The sequence below is a fragment of the Miniopterus schreibersii genome (assembly GCF_964146895.1).
Source record: "Miniopterus schreibersii genome assembly, chromosome: 10".
NCBI lineage: Eukaryota > Metazoa > Chordata > Mammalia > Chiroptera > Miniopteridae > Miniopterus > Miniopterus schreibersii.
In genome coordinates, this window is record NC_138110.1 from 751,780 (window position 1) to 772,280 (window position 20,501).

Below are 20,501 nucleotides of genomic sequence, written 5' to 3' on the forward strand. Positions count from 1 at the left end.
GATTTTATTGGCATTTGTGTCCAGAATGTGGAGACAGGGAAATTCAGATAAATGAAAGACCTAGACTGCACACACCTGCTCAGATAATAGGCTCAATAGTTTAATCTTTAAAAAGACAGACTTTTTCTATTATTGGCTTGAGTATACTGTACATTATTGAAAACAATTAAAGTGCAACTCTCCTAATTATGACATCACTGAAATGAAGTTTGCTTAAAAACTTCCCATTCTGGGAAATGGCCTTCAGTTGTCTTCCTTCCGAAAAATGAACACAGGTTTACAGCTTGGTCCTAAACAAGACATGTTTCCTGCCTCTGTTCCGGGAGGCAGTTTTCCCACAGCCGCTAGCACCAAAAGCAATGACACTTAACAATCAGGACAGCTCAGGTGTGCCTGCCCTGTTCTGAGCCTAGACAGCCTCTGCCGCCCTCTGAGCAGCAACTACCCCGACTGCTGAGCCAGGGAGACGAAGGAAGCGTGTAGACGCTGCAAATCCTCAGACCAGGAGCAGGTTGCTCCACAACTGCCTGGGCTCTGGGCAGGCGGATGAATTCCACTAACCACCACCCTGGGGCCCCCACTGCACCTTTCAAACAGCAAGGCCAATTGTACCATAAAGGCTGAGCGATACCAATTTTCTTATGTTCTGGAAAACCCAAGGGCTTTACATTCCAGACCTTGAGAGAACGCAAGGAATTCTCGGCGTCCCTAACTCTCCACCTGTGTGTCTTTTATGACTCAGCTATCACAGAGGAACTGAATTTTATTTACTTATTTTTTAAATGTTTTATTGATTTTAGAGGGAGAGGGAGAAACACCCACTAGAGGAACGCTGACCGCCTGCCCCCGCACGCCGCCCCCTCGGGATCGGGACCAGCGGCCTCCAGGTGCGCGGGCCGCACCGGAGGGCGAGTCTTAATTTTAATTAAGTGAGCACGTGCTGCCGGCGTGAACACTCACAAGAACACTGTAGGGCACCATCCTAAGACTGTCAAGACACTCTCGCGGCTTACTGTAAGAAATTAAGCGCGGCGGCGGCGGAGTCCGCGCCAGACCGGAAGGCCGGGGAGACGCGCCGGTTTCCAGCAGGCCTCGGGCGGCTGCGGGGCGGCCCGGCGCGCGGGCGACGACGAGCTGACTCGCACCTGGCTTCCGTGGCTTGCTGCTCGCGCACATATTCTCCGTCTTCCGGTCTCCCACGCGTCCTTCCCCGGCTCGGATAGCCCCGTCCTCCGGTCTCCCACGCGTCCTTCCCCGGCTCGGACCGCGGCGGGCGGCCGGGGCGCGGGCAGACAGGGGCGGGGCCGCGGGCCCAGGCGTTCGCGCACGCGCGTCTGGCCCCGCCGGGCCTTATTTCTGGGCCTCGCTGGTCTCTCCGCCGAACGCCAAATAAATCTCCTGGCCCGCCCTTGCCCGTGCGTGCGCGGCCCCGCCGCCTGCGTCACTAGGAAGCGCGCTCCCGGGCTGCCGCCGCCGCCGCCGCCGCCGCCGAATCCCCGACAAGGAGTGGAGCCTGCGGCCGCCGCCGCCGCCCCCGCCGCCCGCCCGCCCGCCCGGCGGCGCCCGCGCAGGCCCGGCTGCGGCCCAGGTAAGCGCCCGCGGCTCCCTGCGGCGAGGCCTCTCGCTCCGCCGCGCGCCGCCGCCCAGTCAGGGGTCCCTGCGGAGCGTCAGGACGTTACGGCGGGGGGAGGGGAGCGGGGGAGGGGCGGTGGCGCGCGGCGGGCGTCACGGGCGTCACGGGCCCGCGTCAGGAGGCGTCGGCGGCGGCGGCGTCCGCCTCCATCTTGCCCGAAGGCGGCGGCGGGCGGGCGCGTGGCGCGGCCCGGGTGTGCGCGGGGCCCCCTCCCCTTGGGGCCCGCGTCTCTGTCGTCCCCGGGTGGGATCCGCGTCCACGAGGGCCCCCTCCTACGGCGGCCCCTCCCCGCGGGTGGGAGGCGTGTGCGCGGGCCCCCTCCCCGTGGGACCCGCGTCTCCGTCGTCCCCGGGTGGGAGCAGTGTCCACGTGGGCCCCTTGTTGGTAACGACCTGCCGGTCCTTGGCTAACTTGATAATCCGTTCAGCTGGTTGGCTTTTTCCACTGAGCCGGCTCTGTTTCTCGGCTGACACTTCGGATACCAGTTTCCCTTCCGTCCGTCTTGTTCTCGTTTTGGACCTATAAAAAGCTGCCCTGATTGTGTGGACAACTCTAGCTTGGCGATAAGTGCACACCTGGAAACCATAATCCTGCCCGTCACCTCCAGAAGTTTCCTCTCACCCTCTTGCTGTTTTGTGATAAAAGCACTTAACCCGAGACCTCTCCTCAGCACGCTGTCGAGCCTGCGCTCCAGTGTTGGTAGCCGCGGGCGCTGCTGCACTGGGGGCCGGGGATTTGCCTGAAACTCGAGCCGGACCGCGCCGCGCCCGCGCCCGGCGGTCCTAGGTCCTCCTGGAAGCGCAGTGGGGCTCTCGTCCTTCTTGTCTGGCTTATCTCACTTAGCATGGTGTCCTCCAGGGCATCCGTGCTGACACAGATGGCAGCATTTCCTCTGAAGGCTAACATATTCCATTGTATGGATACGCCACATTTTTACCCGTTCGTCCATCGAAGGACATTTAGGTTGCTTCCGTACATTGGCTACTGTGCATAATGCTGCAGTGAATGTGGGGGTGCAGGTAACTCAGGTGCAGGTATCTCGGAGGTCTGATTTCATTTCCTTCAGATAAATAGATCACGTGGTACTTCTATTTTTAATTTTTTGAGGAAACGCCATACAGTTTACCCTAGTCGCTGCACCAGTTTGCATTCCCACCAACAGTACACAAAACTATACGTCAGTCTTGTTAAGGGTAAATTCAAAGGGATTAAATAAACCCCAAATACAACAAATTAAGCAGATTGCTTGTTCAGAAATTACTTTTTCATAGGAAGTGTCTTAAAAAGTGTGAAAAGACACACTGGGAGGGGGAGGAATTTGCGTATTTCTGCACAAACATGAAAGTGTTTCTCTGAATTTGGAAGACTTAAAAAACTATATTCAAACCTAGGCCTTAAAACAATAAGCCAGTTAATGTCTGAACTGAGAGGGGAGGCTGCTCAAGTGTTTTTCCAGAGCCACAAACAAATTCCTGTGTATTGGGGTCTGCACATGTAGGTGCCTGGTGCAGCCTAGCTGGGTGTGACTGGCTGGGTGTGATGAGGGCATGTTTGAGATAACTGGTGCATCTTTGCCCACCCCTGGCCAGGAAGCAGAAGCCCAGATTCTCTGGGAAAGGCAGGACTAGAGGGACCACCTCCAGAGACTCCTTCTTCTGACATTTTCCAAGAGAAGCTGGAAATCCAAATTTTTAAAATGTGAACTTTATAAACTTTGAAAAAATTGGCAACTAATTAAAAATTGGGAATGCTGAGAGGATCAGAGAAACCATGCTTGTTCCTGGTCTAGACCTGTAGAGGGTTTTTATAATAATTTATTGGAGCCAAATAGAGGATATGCCTGGAAGCAAGATCTTGACAGACAGAAAAATGCTCACTAGAGTGACAGTGTGCAGCTTTTATGCATTTGGAATTAAGGGAGAAAGCTAGGTGGGGATCAGATTACAGGATAGTTAGGATTATGTGCACATGCTTTAAAAGGAGGAGTCTTTGAGGGGCATTGCAAAGGTGTGTTAACCTTGATGCACAGAAACAATGGACAGGGCTGGCTTGAGGCAAAGACAGACCTTTTACTAAAGAAGTTATAGGCCTGGGGTGTGACCAGCCACCTCCACCAGTTAGGGATTTGTGGTCAGGCCACCGGTGAGGTTACTTCCTGTAGACACCTTTTTCATCCACAAAAGGAAAATATTTGTGATTTTGCAGAAGATTAGGAAAGCCAGATCTGAATCTGAGAAACTGACCTCACTAACATTTTTTATTCATTTTTATGTATTTATGCCCAAGCATGCTATTTTAAAAGTACTTTTCCCATATCTTATTTACTCTCAATTAGTTGGGGCTCAGTTTTCACTAGTAAGGACCTGAAGCTTTGTGCCTAGAACTGGACCTGGGCCTTGGCCCCTCCTTATACCAGGGGCTGGGAAGATGAAGCTGGGGCTCACCTGGAAGGTGTGGAGCTTGGTCTGTGTCTAAACTTCAGCAATTTTCTGTGAAATACTTTTGTAATACGGTTGCCGTTGGAGGCAGGGACCCAATTTTGTGTGTTCACACAACTCAGTGCTCTGTGTTTTTGAAATTTAGGTGAGGACAGCTTGTCAATGGGCCTGTGGCTGGTCCCTCCTTGTGTCTGTTGTGAGCCCTGCTGTCACATGCTGGGTGTATGGACCTGTGTTAGTCCCAGCTGACAGTTATTTTGGCCTCTGTGTCTGGAGGTGGGGTTGCCAGTCACGTGGGAGGAGAAGTACACCTACTTTATAGGAAACTTCCAAGCTCCTTTCCAGGTGGTTGTGTGGGTTTCCCTCCGTTTCCCCAGCCCAGAGACAGGACTCGTCTGCAACAGCTTTCTGTGCACAGCTCTGGGATGCAGCCTGGGACACAGAGGCACAGGTAACAACCAGAGACTCACCTGCAGGGAGTCTGCCGGGATCCTGACCTCCTTGTCCGCCCCTGCTGTGAGTCTGAGTTGTCAGGCCCAGGTGCCCATCCAAGTGCTCTGCACGGGGACCTCAACCCTCACAGTGGCCAGGATGGGCAGTTGTACCCATTCCATCCTCACCAGACAGCAGCCCAGAACAGCCCTCCTCTTGTCATCATTTCTGTCAAAAAGTCCTGTGCTGGGACTGAGAGTGGCTCTTTAGTGACAGTGAGCTATGTTGTACAGATGTGGGGACGGGACCTTCCGTGACCCTGTGCCCTGCCTGTTGTTTCCTCCAGGACTTGGGACCCTGGCAGAGTGACATCTTAGTCCTGGGTGTCCTCTTTATTCGAGTCATGGCGACCCCAGACGTCAGCGTGCACATGGAGGAGGTGGTGGTGGTGACAACACCTGACACCGCGGTGGATGGCAGTGGCGTGGAGGAGGTCAAGACAGTGCTGGTGACGACCAACTTGGCTGCTCATGGGTGAGGATGGGCGTGTGCCCTGGGGGGCGGTGGGATCGCGGGCGTCTGTCATAGTGTGAGTCATTCTAAACCAGACTTGAGCCCACGTCAGTGCAGAGTGTGCAGGATAGATGGGGCATCGCATCAGCCTGGCCAAGATAGTGCTTCGTCCTTGCTTGTGACTCCTGTATCACCATGGTCCAAAAACATCTGGAATTTCCCTTGATAAGATGGACAGTAGGGACAATTGGGAACTGTTGTTTCATAATGAAGTTGAAGAGCCAGTATTTTCCTGACATTCCTCATGGTGACTGAGCGTTTTGCTCCTCATCTCTTACAATAGACGTCCACTTAGAATACTAGTTGGCAAAGAAGCTGGCATGTGAGCTGACCGCTGGCTTCCTTTTGTCGTTCCATAGAGGGACCTGCCATGTGACAGCAGTGTGGCTCCCGTCTGTGCTCCGCCTGTCACCTTCGAGGGGTTGGGCTGGCCCAGCCCCCTGTGGGTCTCTCTGCTGTGTCCTGAGTGTGGCCTGTTCACGCTGACCTCAGCATGTCACTGACCACAGGGCGAGCTTTGACCTTTCCACTCTCTAACAGGATGCTTGCAGGAAGGTTCTACACCAGGGCCTGACCCAGGCGCAGTTCCTGTGGTGCACACAGGACTCTGGGTTGTCACCACTTTGCACGGTCCACTTGCAGCTGTTGCGTGGGTGACCGGGCCTCCCTCACCCTCATGCCATACTGTACACTCTGTTCCGGGCCCAGGCTCTTTCTCCAGCCCTGCGGGCACAGTGGAGGCGGCTGGCTCTGCTGGGTTCTAGCTCCACTGATGGCGCGTATGACTGAGCCTGTGGGTTTTCCCACCTAAATTCTCGGGTAGCTTGTTTGTGTGCCTCTGTGGGCAGGTTTCTACCAGTGTCTCCCCCCACTTGCTCTGCAGTGAACTCCCATGCTCTGCTAAGAGGTGACACCCATGCCCCTTCCTTTGGATTTGGGATGGCCCTCGATGAATACAGTGGGCAGAAGTGACAGTTGATGGAAAAGGCCGGGTATCCTGGGTGCTGTGAGGAGCCCTCGCCACAGCCACTCTCATGGGGTGCTCTGGTCATTTCTCACTGTCTCGGGGGCTGGAAGTCCAGGGCCAAGGTCTCTAGGGCCGGTGTCTGGGGAGGACTTTCCCTGGCTTGTGAGGCCTCACATGGTGGAGGTAGCTCTTTTTTCCTCTGGTTTGAACACCACAGTCCTGTCAGATCAAGCCCATCCTTATGACCTCATTTGACTTTAATTTCTTGCTGGAGACCGAGTCTCCAGATATAGTCATACTGGGACTAGGGCTTTGATGTGAATTTGGGGACATAGTTCAGTCCACAGCAACATGCCCCCTCCTTTTCCTGGAATCTGCTGTTGGCGTTGGGAGCTGGGCTGTGGCAGGAGGGCCTCATTGTCCAGAATTCTTGGGCTCCCTTAGTGCCCATCCCGGCTGGGCCTGGAGCTGCAGGCAGGGCTGGGACAGCGTTGCTGTGCAAACGGAGTGGGTGTCAGATGTAACTGCTCTCACCCTGCTTTCATCCCATTCGTCCTCTGAGTCCTCTCGTTCCTGCTTCCAGAGGCATGCTTCCCAGGCTCTGGGTTTGGGCTCGTGGTCATATCATCCCATGTTTGATTTGCCATTTTACTGGGAAGCTCACAGTAGATTTTTCAAAATTAAAAATAATTTGTTGCCTGGCCGAACGTGGCTCAGCGGTTGAGCATCGACTAGGATCCAGGCGATTGGGGTTCGATTCCGGTCAGGGCACATGCCTAGGGTTGCGGGCTCCATCCCCAGTCGGGCGTGCAGGAGGCAGCCAATCAATGACTCTCTCATCGTTGATGTTTCTATCTCTCTCTCCCTCTCCTTTCCTCTCTCTGAAATCAATAAAGATATATTTAAAAAAATAATTTTTTATCACAAAATATAAATGATAGGAAATTAGAAAATACTGATAAGCAAAAATAAAAGTGGCTGTATTCCTACTACCCAGAGATTCCTACAGCTGATGCCTTAGACTAGAGCCTCCAGATGCTGTGTATGTGACGTGTGAGTGTTTCTTTCTTTATACCTTGTTACCCTTAAGTGCACTGCACACGTAGAAGCACAAAGTGAGCAGCAACACTGAACTAGAACATGTGCAGCCCCTGCCCAGGCATGCAGACGAGATCCAGTCAGACTTCCTGCCGTGCTCTTCTGATTCGGTTTTGTGCTGGTTGGGGATCTGCATCTTGGCTCCCTGGGTCTTGGAGGCGGGCCCTCTCTGCTGCCAGGGGGCCGTGGCCTGGGGACTTGTAGGAGCCCTTCGTCTGGCCAGGCACGGCCTGAAAACCTGAGGATCTTCCAGTAACATCCTGATTTGGTCTTTATCCTAAGTCCATTTCTTACTTTGAAAATCTTTTGCTGGGTGGGAAGTGGAAGACATAAAACCATGTGACCGCACATGTCCCCATCAGCTCTGCCCACAGGGTGGGCACCTCCCTCTTGCTTCAGCTCAGCATGTGCATTCCACAGAGCCCTGTACACCTTCCTTTTCTGCCACAAGTTCTTTCGAGCGTTTTCCTCTTTCCAGTGACTGTGGCTACATTTTTACCAGTGGTTCCTCTGCTGCCTGGCACAGCCCTGTCTAGCCTGCTGCTCCTGCTCCTGCCCTGGCTGCCCCTTACTCTGCCTTCCCCAGGATGTGGTGGCAGCACCCACTTCCGGACAGTTTCTGTGTCAGTGACACGGCTGTATAACCACCACAAAACTCAGTGCATTGTAACGTGTTTGTCACTTCCTAGGGGGATGGGTTGGCCAGGCAGCCACTCTGGCCAAGGCCTGTGCATCTGTCCCAGCTGGGTGGGCTGATGTGCACTCCCTCAAGTATCTGAGGCGCTAGTGAGGAGGCCTCAGGAAGGCCTCTGGGACACTTGCCTGGTGTCCTCATGGAGGGAGGTTCCAGCAGCAGGTGAGGAGCGGCAGGACCTTGTGGGGTCTGGCCGTGTCCCCTGAGTCATAGGGCCAGGAGGGTACTGGGGTGATACTATGTTGTCAATCACTGCGAAGGAGAAAACTCCAGGAGGCAGCCGAGGGACCTGGAGATGTTTCTTTTATCCTGAAATATTTTATGTTCTATGAGTGGAAAGTTGAGATTTACTCTTGCCACATGTTTAGGAAGAGGTGGGGGAGTGGAAGTGAATTAATTACTTAGTGGGCACAGATTTCTTTTCTGGCTGGATATTTGAGAACTTGGGAATGTTCCTCACTTGTGACAGTTAACCAGGGCTGGCTCCGCCCACTGCTTCATCATGGTGATGTGAGGACAGGAAGAAAGCAGCCTTCTGTAGCGTTCTGTAGGTCAGCAGTAGCCTCGCAGCCATTTGCTTTAATGAAGTGGATGCCAAGTGCTGGGGGGTGGGGGTGGGGGTGGTTAGCCCGAAGTGTGCAAGGCCTCGGGCGGAGGAAGGCATGGGCAGGGGACCTCTGCCCCTGTGTTTGTGTCCTGGACACCCTTTAGTCTTGGTGTTTCCCTGCAGGTGGCTTGTGACAGGGACCTGGCCCTGCTCATTAAATGCTGGGCTTTCTTGAGATGCTGCTTCCTGTCCCCACTCCTGACTCACTTCCTCCCTGGGACCGTCCTGGTTCTCCTGTGAGAAAGGAGCCTGTTTTCCTGTTCTACCCACATCTCTGCCTTCCAGAGTTCTGGACTGAAAGGACAGCTGCCCTCTCTGAGTCCTTGCCCCTCGTCTGGTGTGGTTCTCACCCAGTGCTACTCTTCATATGAAGCACTTGTAATAGATCCCAAAGACCAGATTCCAAGTTTGCATTTCCAGTCAGTGCTCATTTCTGACCTGGAACATGCCAGTGCAGCATCCCTGGCCCTCCAGGTCCCACCCCCACCCCACCCCCACCCCTACCCCGCTCTCAGGGCAGCTCTGAGCTCAGCCAGTGTGGGTCAGCAGGGAAGGAGCAAGTGGGATCCCATATCAGGAGGATGGTTGGAGATGGTGAAGAATAAAGGGAAGGCACAGGCTGTGGGGCAGGTGTGTCTCTGGTGGGGATGGTGAGGAGTGGGATGGGCAGGTGGGTAGAACCTCATTGCCAGTGAACCCAGAGATCTGGGGCAGTGGTGGCTGGGTCCCTGTAGGGCTTTCCTGAGCAGCCCATGGTTCCCATAGCCTACTATTCTCCCTGTAGGGTCCTCTTCCTCCCAACCCTCCTTCTGACCCTTCTCCTAACCCCACCTGCCCTCTGAGAGCATTTGCATTTGCTGCCCCTCTTCCTGCACCCCTGGTGGTGTTGCCCGGACCACCCTCAGGACCGTCCCTAGGACCTGCAACACATCCTTGTATCCCTGAGCCTGTGTGCTGGGCAACTGTTTCCAGGGCGGCCTCCCTCCTGGGGCCTGGCTTTCTCTGCTGCTGCTTTGGTGCTGGCCCTCAAGGCTAAGGCAGGCTCTCTCGTTGCCCACACTACCCTCACCTTCCTGGGGATCCCTGTGCAGCCCAGGTGCCACCATGACCCCAGGTCTGGGCATGGGACAAATACCTGCTTAGTGGTGCACAGTGATGGTGTCTCCATGGACCTGATCCTTTTTAAAATTTTATATTTTTTGATAGTTTCTATAATTATGTGAAATCATTATAATAGGAATGAAAACTTGATTAAAGAAATGGGGGTTTAGAATTCCTGCTGAAGTGCTGGTGGCCTCCACAAATGCAGTGTGCCTGTTTCATGTGCTAGGCACTGTTTGGGCACCTGAGACACATTCGGAGGAGCACCTGTTGGGGAGCCACGATGAGGTGACTGTCAGTGAAGGTCCCTAGACCTGCATGGCCACTGGACTTCTGGACTAAACTGGGAAGTGCAGAAGTGGTGCTAGAGATGCACACTGTCCTTGGGGCACGCTGATATCTTCCCCTCTTCCTCTTCCAGGGGCGACCTGAGCGAGGATAACATGGAGACTGAGAACGCGGCAGCTGCTGCTGCAGCTGCCTTCACAGCGTCTTCGCAGCTCAAGGAAGCCGTGTTAGGTAGGTGCCTGTAGGCGGCTCTTGGGACAGTTTTTCCCAAGGGGACAGACCTCTAAGCAAGAGACAAACCTGGGGCCCAGTGGAGATCAGGCCACAGGGCCCTCCGGGTGTGGCCTGGCTGTGTCCCCACCTGCGGCTGTGGGGGAGCCCCAGCTTCACAGCTCTGCTTATTATAACTGTTGTGAGTGGTAGTGAAGATCCTTTGTAACACCCAACATTAATGGTCTCAGAACTCACAACGTTGCAAAGAAGTGTTTCTGGAATTATCCCAAGTACAGTTTAATTTTATGTTCTCAACTGGCTCTTCAGTTGAACCAGTTTCATGGTGTTAAAGTACTGTAACACCAGTACTTTAAATTATACCTGTAGTTAAGTGTAGTTTAATGCATGTGTGTTCGTGTTACTGTAGTTGACTGTAGCTTAATGCACGTGTGCTCATGTTTTTGTAGTTGAATCGATTGTGTAAGTTGACCTGAAACTGTAACTTGGGACTGATGAGGTGCCCCTGCTCATCCTGCCCTGTCCCTGGCCTCACCTGGATCCTAATTTCTGGTTTCTGGGCTGGTAGCTATTGTGCTTTGGCAAGAAGTGCTTTGGAGAGGTTGTGACTGACCTTTTGTCTTATCCTTTCCCTGTCCTCACACCTTGTGAGAAGTGAAGATGACTGAAGAGGGGGAGAACCTGGAGGCCGAGATCGTGTACCCCATCACCTGTGGGGACAGCAGAGCCAACCTGATCTGGAGGAAGTTCGTGTGTCCCGGCATCAATGTGAAGTGTGTGCAGGTGAGGGTTCTGACACAGCCAAACCACAGGCCTGTGTGGCTGCTGCAAGGGTGGCAGGTCCTCCTAGAACAGCTGCTGAGAGGCCAACGAAGTGAGCTCCCTGCTTCAAGGGGTGTGGCCTTGCGGTGGCAGTTCAGGAGGCAGAAGTCCGAGTGCTTGGGCAGCAGAGGAGGAACCTTCAGGGATGGGCGGGGTATGCTGAGGGCATGGAGGAGCCTGGAAGAACCACCTGTTAGGAGAGGGCAGAGGCAGGCAGTTACCAGAAGGCGAGCACAGGAATGAAGGGAAAGTGAGACCAGAGGTCTCAGGAGTGCCTCTGAGTTCTGCACAAAGAGGACAGTGTGCCTGAGAGCTCTCGTGATGGAGGGAAGGTAGCCTGTGGTCCAGGAGACTTGCATCTCAGGCTGCATGAATAGAGCTCTGGGTGCCAGCTAAGGGACAAGTGAACATCAATGTGACTTGCGACAGTCTGGATTGTAACTCCAGTAAAATAGCATCTGCGAGCCATGTGGTTGCTGAGTATTTTGTGTCATTTATATCAAGCAGACAGTGAGTAGGAAAGCTCTCGTATTGGAAAACCGATGAACTAGGGGTGATGGAGGTGTGAGTGGTCAGTGACAGCCTCACATCAGAACACCACCATCAACGAGGCAGTGATCAGAGGATGAGCAGGGCCAGCACTGGGAGGTTGGTGGTGGGCAGGAGTTCTTCTTGTGAGAAAACCTCAGACAGATACTAAGGGACAGGCTATAACACAGTTGACTCGCGTGCTGTGAAGATGGCGAGGTTGGGATGCCAGGTGCTGTTCCAGTTCAAGGGGATGAGACCAACAGCCAGGCACAGCACACTGTAGGCTGGGTCCTGCATTGAGAGGAGGGGGCTCTGCTGGCCGTCTTTGGGACACTTTGTGAAAACATCACATTGCCTGCGGGTGAGGTAATACATCAGTGGCACTGTCCTGGGCATTGTACGGTGCATTGTGCATGGTTCTGTTGAGGACCTTGTCGGGAAACAGACGCGAAGCCAGTTCTCACTTGGACACTGTCCTTATGCAAAGTGATGTGTAGGAAAACCAGGCTTCTCCTGGGCCCAGTGACATAAACAAGGGTGAGGTCCTGCAGGGGTTTCTGGTCAGCAGTCCATCACCAACTTCTAACACTAAACGCTGAAATAAACGTGAGCTCTGCATCCATTAAGAAAGATGAATAAACACAAGTACGATCATTATTTCCCAGCCTGCCAACTTGAGCTCAGGGTCGAGGGGCCGAGCATTTCAGGCGCAGGGCAGGTGATCAGACAGGAGCTTTCAGGTGAAGGAAGGTCCGGTGGAGTGGTGGCAGTGGGCGGTGCTACCCTGACTGTGCTGTGTCCCCTCCCCAGTATGATGAGCACGTCATCAGCCCCAAGGAGTTCGTGCACCTGGCCGGCAAGTCCACCCTGAAGGACTGGAAGAGGGCCATCCGGATGAATGGCATCATGCTCAGGTGGGCATCCGTGTGGGCGGGGGGCACTGTAGCCAGGGGTGCAGGTCACCTTGCTAGATGTCCCTCCATGGTGGAAACTTGTGGTCATTGCTTTTCCATTTGTTTGGGGCTTTTGAGGATGAGGCACATTTTTAGACATGAGGAGAGCTGACACTGTCCCCAAGGCTGCACTGACATGTAGCACTGTCAGACTTGTGGTTTTGTCATCTGAGTTTCACCAGTTTTTACCTGGGGGCACGGTGGCTATTTTTTGTTGTTTTTTGTTTTTTAAATTGATTTTGGAGAGAGGAAAGGAGAGGGAGAGAGAGAGAAACATCAATGATGAGAGAGTCAGAGAAACATCAATGATGAGAGAGTCATTGATTGGCTGCCTCTTGCACACCCGCTACTGGGGATCGAGCCTGAAACCTGGGCATGTGCCCTAACTGGGAATCAAACCACGATCTCCTAGATCATAGGTCAACGTGGAACTGCTGAGCCATGCTGGTGGCCCTGTGGCTGTTTTGTAGTAAATATCCATGGTGTGACACAGTGTTTGCACATCAGATAGGCACAGGCCCATGTCTTAGCCAGCTTTTCCACTGTATCTGCAGAATGCACAAGGTCACTAGTAGGCAGTGTCCTCAGACCCAGGAGGGCATGTCCAGAGCCTCGTCTTTAACCTGAGTGCATGTTCGTCTGGCCAGCCATCTGGACACTATCCTCTCAGGCTCTGAGTCTGCCTGTCTAGACCATGTCTGCATTTGGTGGCTATGGGTCCGTTTCCTCTGCCCTTCATGCCAGTGAGTTTGCAGTGGGTCTCAGTCTGGACCATGGCCTGTCCTGTGATGGGTTCGGTTGTGCTAGGCCTGCTCTCTGCCCTTGGTAAGGAGTTCCCTTTGTTCTCAGAGACTTCCTTCCCTTTGACACTAATCAGGAGTATGGGAACCTTGGCAGCTCCTGGCTGCTCCACATAGACGTCTAATCTGAAATCCAGGGTCTATAGCAGCCTTGCATGGGGCTCCCGCTCTTCTGCATGGGGTTCTCGGCCTGTGTCTGCTCCACGGGTACCCCGGGCTGGGGCTTGTCAACAATGGCCTTCTGACCCCTTCTGAATGTCACTTCCTGGTTCTCATGTGTCAGGATTCCAGTTTTGGTGTCACATCTTTTCCCTGATTGGGAGGGGCACCCCTACTGGTCCGTCCCTGCCCTCTGCCCAACTCATCCCATGGCCCCCACTGCATGTCCATCAGAGATGTGTCTGGCACAGCTGTATTGATCACTTTGCTGCTGACAGGGCTGCTGTCCTTCAGGCCTTTCCCCAAAGGGTGGTTCTTGCTGTCCTTGGCTGTGTGCTGCTGCTGTGGGAGTGCCTGTGGTCCTCCCTTGGAGCCCTGGCCATGGTCCTGGTCACTCTCCTTGTAGACCGCAGTTTGGGCTGCAGATGCCCAAGGCCGGGTCCCCAGTGGCTATCTTGTCCCCTGCCCTCAAGCAGGCAGGTCCATCGGTGCTTAGGCTTCTCCCTAAGCCTGTCCAGCTGTCCCTGGTTTTCTGTAAAGTGCCTGCATGTCAGAGCTGTGGGAAGGCAATGGCCCATTTCACTGAAGGGAGGTCAGTGCAGCCATGCTGCCCATGGCGAGCGAGGTAGAGGCCCAGTGGAATGTCTGACCCTCTCACAACTCGACTTTGCAGTGGGAACTCAAGAGGCACAAGGTTTCTTACCCTTCTCTAACCTGTTCTCGGTGGGTTTTTCACCCTTCTACCTTCCAGCTTATGCTGCTCTCAGCACCTCTGTGTGCCATGGGTCTGCTCACCCTGTGGCCTCACTGCTCCCCTGGGGCTCCAGCCACTGCAGTCTCACTTCCCATGGTCAGGGCCACATGCCTGGCTACAGCGAGTCCCCTGGTTCCAGAGCTTTGTGCTGTGCTGTTGAACAGGCCTGTAGGGGAGCCTCCTCCCACCTCCCGATGGGGCCTCAACTACCCCTCCAAGTACCTGAGGTCATGCTAGTGGGGGGGGTTGAGCGATGTTTTTGGATCCAGTCGTGCGCAGATGGCCACAGCTCAGGCACACCTGGCATGCTTGTCTCCCGCACAGGAAGATCATGGACTCTGGGGAGCTGGACTTCTACCAGCACGACAAGGTCTGCTCCAACACCTGCCGCAGCACCAAGATTGACCTCTCTGGTGCCCGTGTGTCCCTGAGTAGCCCCACGTCGGCCGAGTACCTCCCCCTCACACCTGCCACAGCTGACGGTACGTGCCATGCCTGCTTGGTGTCACCCAGCCCCTTCTGCTGCTGGCCACGGAGCTGGATGGGTGGATGTGCCCCTCAGCTTGGGTGTCTGTGCTCCTGGGCCCATGGTCAACAGCTGCCTCCTCCCTCATTGCAGAAGTCTGAACAGCTATTTCACCCCTAGGGACAATTCAAGCACTTTTTTTTTTAAGCCACTTTTGTTATTAAACATAGAAATTCCTACATAGGAGCACTTAGAGAATGGTGATGCCAACGTCCGGGGCCCACCCACAGCTCTGACCAGTAGGGTGCTCCCTGCACCCTTATGCCAAGCCCCTGCAGCTGTGTCCAGTGGGACCTGTACTCCCGCAGCACTTGGTGCTTGGCTCTGCATCCCTTCCTGCCACCTGGGCTCTGGCTGATATCTTTGTGATGCGCCCATGTTGATGTCTGGTGCTCACTGGTAGCGGGACAAAATATCCATGAACTTGTTCCAGCTTTTAAAATATAGATTATTTTTAAAAACGAAGTCAGAGGAAACCAGGTCCTGAGTTCCCCTTTTGTGTTACTTGGTAATAATTTCGTGGTGTGTTTCCAGTGAGGTCACTTGCATTGTCCCTACACTGTCACTGTGTGGGGTCACCCTGGGCACTTGAGTGTGGCCAGGGACTGCCCTTGTCGCTGACCAGATGATGGCCATTTGAGGGAACGTGGCCTGTACTGGAGGAAGGAGAGGGGGGCTGGGCAGCAGTGCATGCTGTCCTTGCCCAGATGTGCCCGAGTCCTGGCCGAGGGTGGGTATGCTGCTGCTGGCTGATCTGTGGAGCCTTTGCTAGAAGCTCCAGAAGCACCAGGTGCGGCCTCCAGACAGTGTGTGGTCAGGGCTGGGTCACCACAGAGCCCCTCCCCCTGGAGACACATCCACACACACGTCCCACTCCTGTTGGCCTTGTAGCTTGCGTAATAGTAGGGTGGCCTGGGGGTGAGTGTGGGGTGACTGATCTCTGAGGGAGGACCAGTCTCCAAGTGTGCCAGCCAGTGCTCACCCTGTTGGCACAGGCACCTTAGGTCAGGGCTTAGCTCTTTGAACTCTGTCATCCCTTTGAGGTCTGGACCTGTCTGTTGATTTACTTAAACTTAACCTATATGGTGGTTTCTTCAGTCCAAGTCTCCTGTGCAGCTAGTCAGAGACATGTCAGCCCTGACTGTGAGGGATACCATTTGTGCCTCGAATAATTCCAAGCATGTGACGTCCCCAGCGCCAAGTCTTTATCAGATGTGGATGTGGCATTAGCCAGTCACCAGGCTTGTTTTTAAGCCAAGTCTGTGTGAAGCCAGGTGTCTGTCAAAAGCAGCCACAAATGACCAGATGCCTCTGTGTCCACGATTGTGTGCAGAAGACCCTAGAGGCCAAGTGACAGCTCGTGTCTCCCAGAGTTTCACCTCTTCTGATTGGAAACTGCAAATGGAGAGTGTTAGGCCGATGCCAAGAGGGACCAGGCCGAGAAGCACTGAGAGGTTTTAGAAGATTCTATTGAAGCATCCTCTCACAGTGGGCTGAGACCAACAGTATGAGGTCAGCCCTGAAAGTGGGGTTAGGCTTTCTTTCATAGGGGCCTAAGATAGGCTACGATACTGGCCAGTGTTGCATGCGCCAGCTGTGAAGAATTGTCAGAGTAACAGGATGTCTTTTAGGATAATAGGATGTGTTGTGGGTGTAGCCTTGGGCAAGCGGAGTGGTCAGGGCCTATCTTTGCTTGCAGATGGGCTTGCTTGTGTCAATTGCCCCAAACTATGGAGAAAAACATGCTTAGATGGAAGAGGTCACATAAAGCTTATTGAGCAAAACAGGCTATAGGTAAACCATCCTAACAGGCACTGAAACATATGGTGGTGTCGATGAAGCATATGGGAGGGGGAGGAATCCAGGGCACTAGCCCAGCCAAGCGGCAGGGACCCCATCACGCAGTCCAGGTTTGCTGACCCTCGGAGTGTGTTGAGGTATTGGAACTGGGTCCTGGGCTCAAGAGGTTTCTGTCAGTTCTTTCTGCTTTGTAAGTGTCTGAGGTACCTGCAATTTAACAGTAAAAAGTGCAGTTAGTGCAAGGCAGTGAGTCCTCTGCACCAGGGCTCCTGTTCATCAGCTTTGTGAGGTAAGTGGATGCTTCTCAGCGAGGCGGGGGGGCTCACCTGCTTATCTCCTGGTTGCAGTGAACGGGTCTCCTGCTACAATCACCATAGAGACCTGTGAGGATCCTGGTGATTGGACCACAGCCATCGGAGGTACGGGGTTCTTCCCGTGGGCTTCTCCTGGGTGGGAGCCTGGGGCAGGGCCCCAGGAGGACAGGACAGTGCGGGGAGCTGTGGCTGTGGACAGCCCCAGTGCTTGGAGGCTGCATCACCTGCTGGGCTGATCCACTGACTAACTCTGCCCAGTTCAGTAGAGGGACTCTGCTGACCCCCAGAGCGATGTCCTCCCTGTGGTCCTTTGCTCCTCCCATGGTTAAAAGGCCCCGGTGGGTCAGGGCAAGACTTCCTGCTCTCTGAGCCTTCTCTCCCTCCCCAGACGACACATTTGCCTTCTGGCGAGGACTCAAGGATGCCGGCCTGCTGGACGAGGTCATACAGGAGTTCCACCAGGAGATGGTGGAGACCATGAAAGGCCTGCAGCAGCGGGTGCAGGACCCTCCACTGCAGCTCCGAGGTGAGGGCACTGCCTGCGGGGCCCCTTCTTGCAGAGCAGGGCTGGGGGATAGGCTGGCTCGGGACACAGTAGGCACCGCCTGCTCCGGTGGCTCCGAGCTGAGCCCAGCAACTTCTCCAGGGAGTGGGCAGCTGGTCCTGCTCCTCCGGGCCCCCCCTCAGCGCAGGACACCGCTGTGCCAAGGCCCAGCTGCTAGCAGTGGAAGCGGCCTCTGCTGAGCCCTGGCCGGCGCTGCCCTCACTGCCGCCGTCTCCCCCAGACGCTGTGCTGCTCAACAACATCGTGCAGAACTTCGGCATGCTGGACCTGGTGAAGAAGGTGCTGGCCGGCCACAAGTGCCAGATGGACCGCTCGCGGGAGCAGTACGCGCGCGACCTGGCTGGTGCGTGGGGGGCCCACATCCTCGGTGCAGGGCCCGAAGTCCACGTAGGACGGGGCCTCAGTGCTGTCAGTAGGCCATGAGGCTCACCCGCCATTGTGGAGAGGACAGTGGCCTGAGCTTCTGGGGCGAGCTGCATGTTCACAAGAGGACACGGCAGAGCTCAGTTTGTGCCAGCCGGGTCCATCCTTCCCAGCACCCCTCAGTGTCTGACTTGCGGGGTGTGCATGTGCATGGTGTGAGTGCACATGCACACACGTGTATGTGTGTGCACACGTGTGGTGTGTACATACAGGTGTGGGTGTGCATGGGTGTGGGTGTGCATGGGTGTGCATGTGCATGCTTGTATGTGGCTATACATGAATGTGGGCATGTGAGTGCATGTGTAGAGCTGGTTGGTTGCATGTGTTGTCTTGACCTAGTTTTTACCTAACATAAGAGCAGCTCTTCATGCAAAATGTAGGTGGATCTGAGTGTGTGGCAGCTCAGAGGGGCAGGGTGTGTGTGGTTTGACACTCCCTGTCCCTGACAGAGTGGTGCCTGTCCTTGTCCCCACATCCCCAAGTGACCTCTGTCCCAGTCCCCACTTCCCCACAGTGACACTCTGTCCCCGTCCCCATGTCCCGCAGTGACGCTCTGTCCTGTCCCTGCAGCCCTGGAGCAGCAGTGTGACGAGCACCGCCGACGGGCCAAGGAGCTCAAGCACAAGTCCCAGCACCTCAGCAACGTGCTCATGACGCTGACACCTGTGTCCCTGCCGCCCCCCATAAAGCGGCCCCGGCTTGCAAGGGCCACGTCCGGGCCAGCTGCCATCGCCTCCCAAGTGCTCACCCAATCCGCCCAAATTGCCCTCAGCCCAGGCGTGCCTGTCTCCCAGCTGACCAGCGTGCCACTCGGCAAAGTGATGTCCACCTTGCCCTCCCCTGTGCTGGGCAAGGGCTGCCCCCAGGCAGCTCCCACCAGCTCCCCCACCTCGCCACTGCTTGGGGGCTACACAGTGCTGGCCTCGTCGGGCACCTCCTTCCCTGGCACAGTGGAGATCCACCCGGACGCGCCCAGCCTCACAGTCTTGAGCACGGCAGCCATGCAGGACGGCAGCACTGTGGTCAAGGTGGTCAGCCCCCTGCAGTTGCTCACCCTTCCTGGTCTGGGCCCCACCCTGCAGAACGTGGCCCAGGTGTCACCAGGGGGTAGCACCATTGTGACAGTGCCCACGGGGGCCATGGAGAACACCGTGGCTGCCCCGGGACCTGAGGAGCACACAGCCACCATTGAGGTGGCCGCCATGGCTGAGGGCCACGAGCACAAGTAGCTGTTGGTAGAGAGGGAGGCCTCTCACAGGCACGGGACTGGCCCCTCTCTTCAGGCCATGGTGCGTTATGAACCAAAGAGAGGAAACAACAAAATGGATCGAGAGGAGAGAGAGGAACAGGGTGACAGCAACCTGTGATGCCTGCAGGGCTTTGAATTCTGAACTTCCCCCATTTTCTTGGGAAATATATTTTTCCATCTGTTGCTTATTAATACTGTTTACACATTGGGCCCGACCAGGAGCCAGATGAGAGGACACATAGGCCTCGCTGCATCCAGGACAGCAGGCAGCACCGGGAGTGGGCCCGCCGTGGCCGCACGCTGGGGGCACATCACTAGCACATGTCTTGGGGACCATCCCCAAGGGTGGAAAGCCATGGATCCTATGGATTTGGTTTCTTCCCACAGTTTTCTGTAGGTTTAGTGTGGCCGGCACTCTGCCCTCCCGTCTTGGTACAGGCATGGCTGGTGCGTCAGGTCCACATGTGGCTCAGGTCTGGGGGCTCCGGCTCCTGGGGTCTGGGGTGCAGACCTGGGGGCACCTGCCTGAGCAGAGGGGCTGAGGGGCCCAGCAGCACGAGCTTCCCCCACTACCCCCTGCCCACCAGCGGATGCTTGGCACTCCAGCACCGTCCCACATGCACTGTGGGTGTTTTCATGTGAACTGTTTAGCAGGTCTCTAGGAAGAGTCAGATTTATAGTATTTTCAACTCCAACCATGCTGAGTGCCTAGGCTTCCGGAGTCTGCTCTGGACTCCAGGGTGTTTGTGCAGACGGCTGTCAGACAGCCTGTGTGAAGGTGGCTGAGGGCTGGGGGTCCTGCCACTTGGGTCCTGGGGGTGGGGGCGTAAATAGAGCAAGATGGGAGGGTGGGTGCACCTCATGCCCTGTGCTCAACCTGCTGGTGGGGCTACCATGACAGCCTCAGCCCTAGGACTCCCACCTGGAGGTGCTGTGCCCCCTGCTCCAGGGCCTGTGGGGTTACTGCCCAGTGCTGGTCAAAGTAGGGACCTGGATACTTGCTGAGGGGCTGTCCCTGGGCCAGCCACAGTTCTGACTTTGGAGTCACGAGGTAGACCTGAAGGGGGGCCCCCTGCAGGTCCCCAAGGAAGGCCTGATCCCCTTGAGTGTCAGGTCCCCACTGTCACCTCAGTCCTGTGGCCTGCTAAGGAAGCTTCTCTGGGGTCCCCACCATGGGGAGGGCTCCCCTCATGCTTTGAAGGGAACTGGGCTCCGTCCGTCCATTCTTCCACCCATCAAGTGCCCCAGACCCCACTTCAGCAGGCCTTGCCCCCACCTCAAGCTACTGAGGTTGTCTTGTTTTCTCTGTTACAGTTTGTTTGCTTTTTTCATGGGTCCGCTGGTCTCAGTGTGACATTTACTCTCTTGTTTGTGTCTGCACTTCTATTTTAAGTGCATCTTGATTGAGTTTTGAGTCCCATTAGGTGGGCAGTATGGGAGCCTTGGGTGTGGGCCCCCAGGTGTGGGTGTGCCCAGCCTGTCCCTGTCTGCACCAGCTCCGTTTACTAATAAAACCACAAAGCGCCCTCCTCCTTCCAGCCCC

The 20,501-nt window shown here is 55.2% G+C and overlaps 1 protein-coding gene across 5 annotated transcripts; it reads left to right on the forward strand.

Moving 5' to 3' along the window:
- Nucleotides 1–86: 86 nt before the first annotated feature.
- On the forward strand, nucleotides 87–19,150 carry GMEB2 (glucocorticoid modulatory element binding protein 2). 5 transcript variants are annotated; one of them, XM_081149050.1, is made up of 11 exons: nucleotides 1,549–1,588; nucleotides 4,449–4,522; nucleotides 4,850–5,037; nucleotides 9,965–10,062; nucleotides 10,715–10,845; nucleotides 12,226–12,329; nucleotides 14,406–14,563; nucleotides 16,755–16,826; nucleotides 17,110–17,247; nucleotides 17,507–17,629; nucleotides 18,256–19,150. In XM_081149050.1, exons 3-11 carry the CDS (start codon nucleotides 4,907–4,909, stop codon nucleotides 18,936–18,938), a joined length of 1,638 nt encoding a protein of 545 aa, XP_081005176.1. In that variant the 5' UTR covers nucleotides 1,549–1,588; nucleotides 4,449–4,522; nucleotides 4,850–4,906; the 3' UTR covers nucleotides 18,939–19,150. The 5 variants fall into 5 exon arrangements, with proteins under 5 accessions (XP_081005179.1, XP_081005177.1, XP_081005176.1 ...); XM_081149052.1 differs by having other exon boundaries at nucleotides 18,280–19,150; XM_081149053.1 differs by lacking the exon at nucleotides 4,449–4,522 and having other exon boundaries at nucleotides 87–1,588; nucleotides 10,718–10,845; nucleotides 18,280–19,150.
- Nucleotides 19,151–20,501: the final 1,351 nt, after the last annotated feature.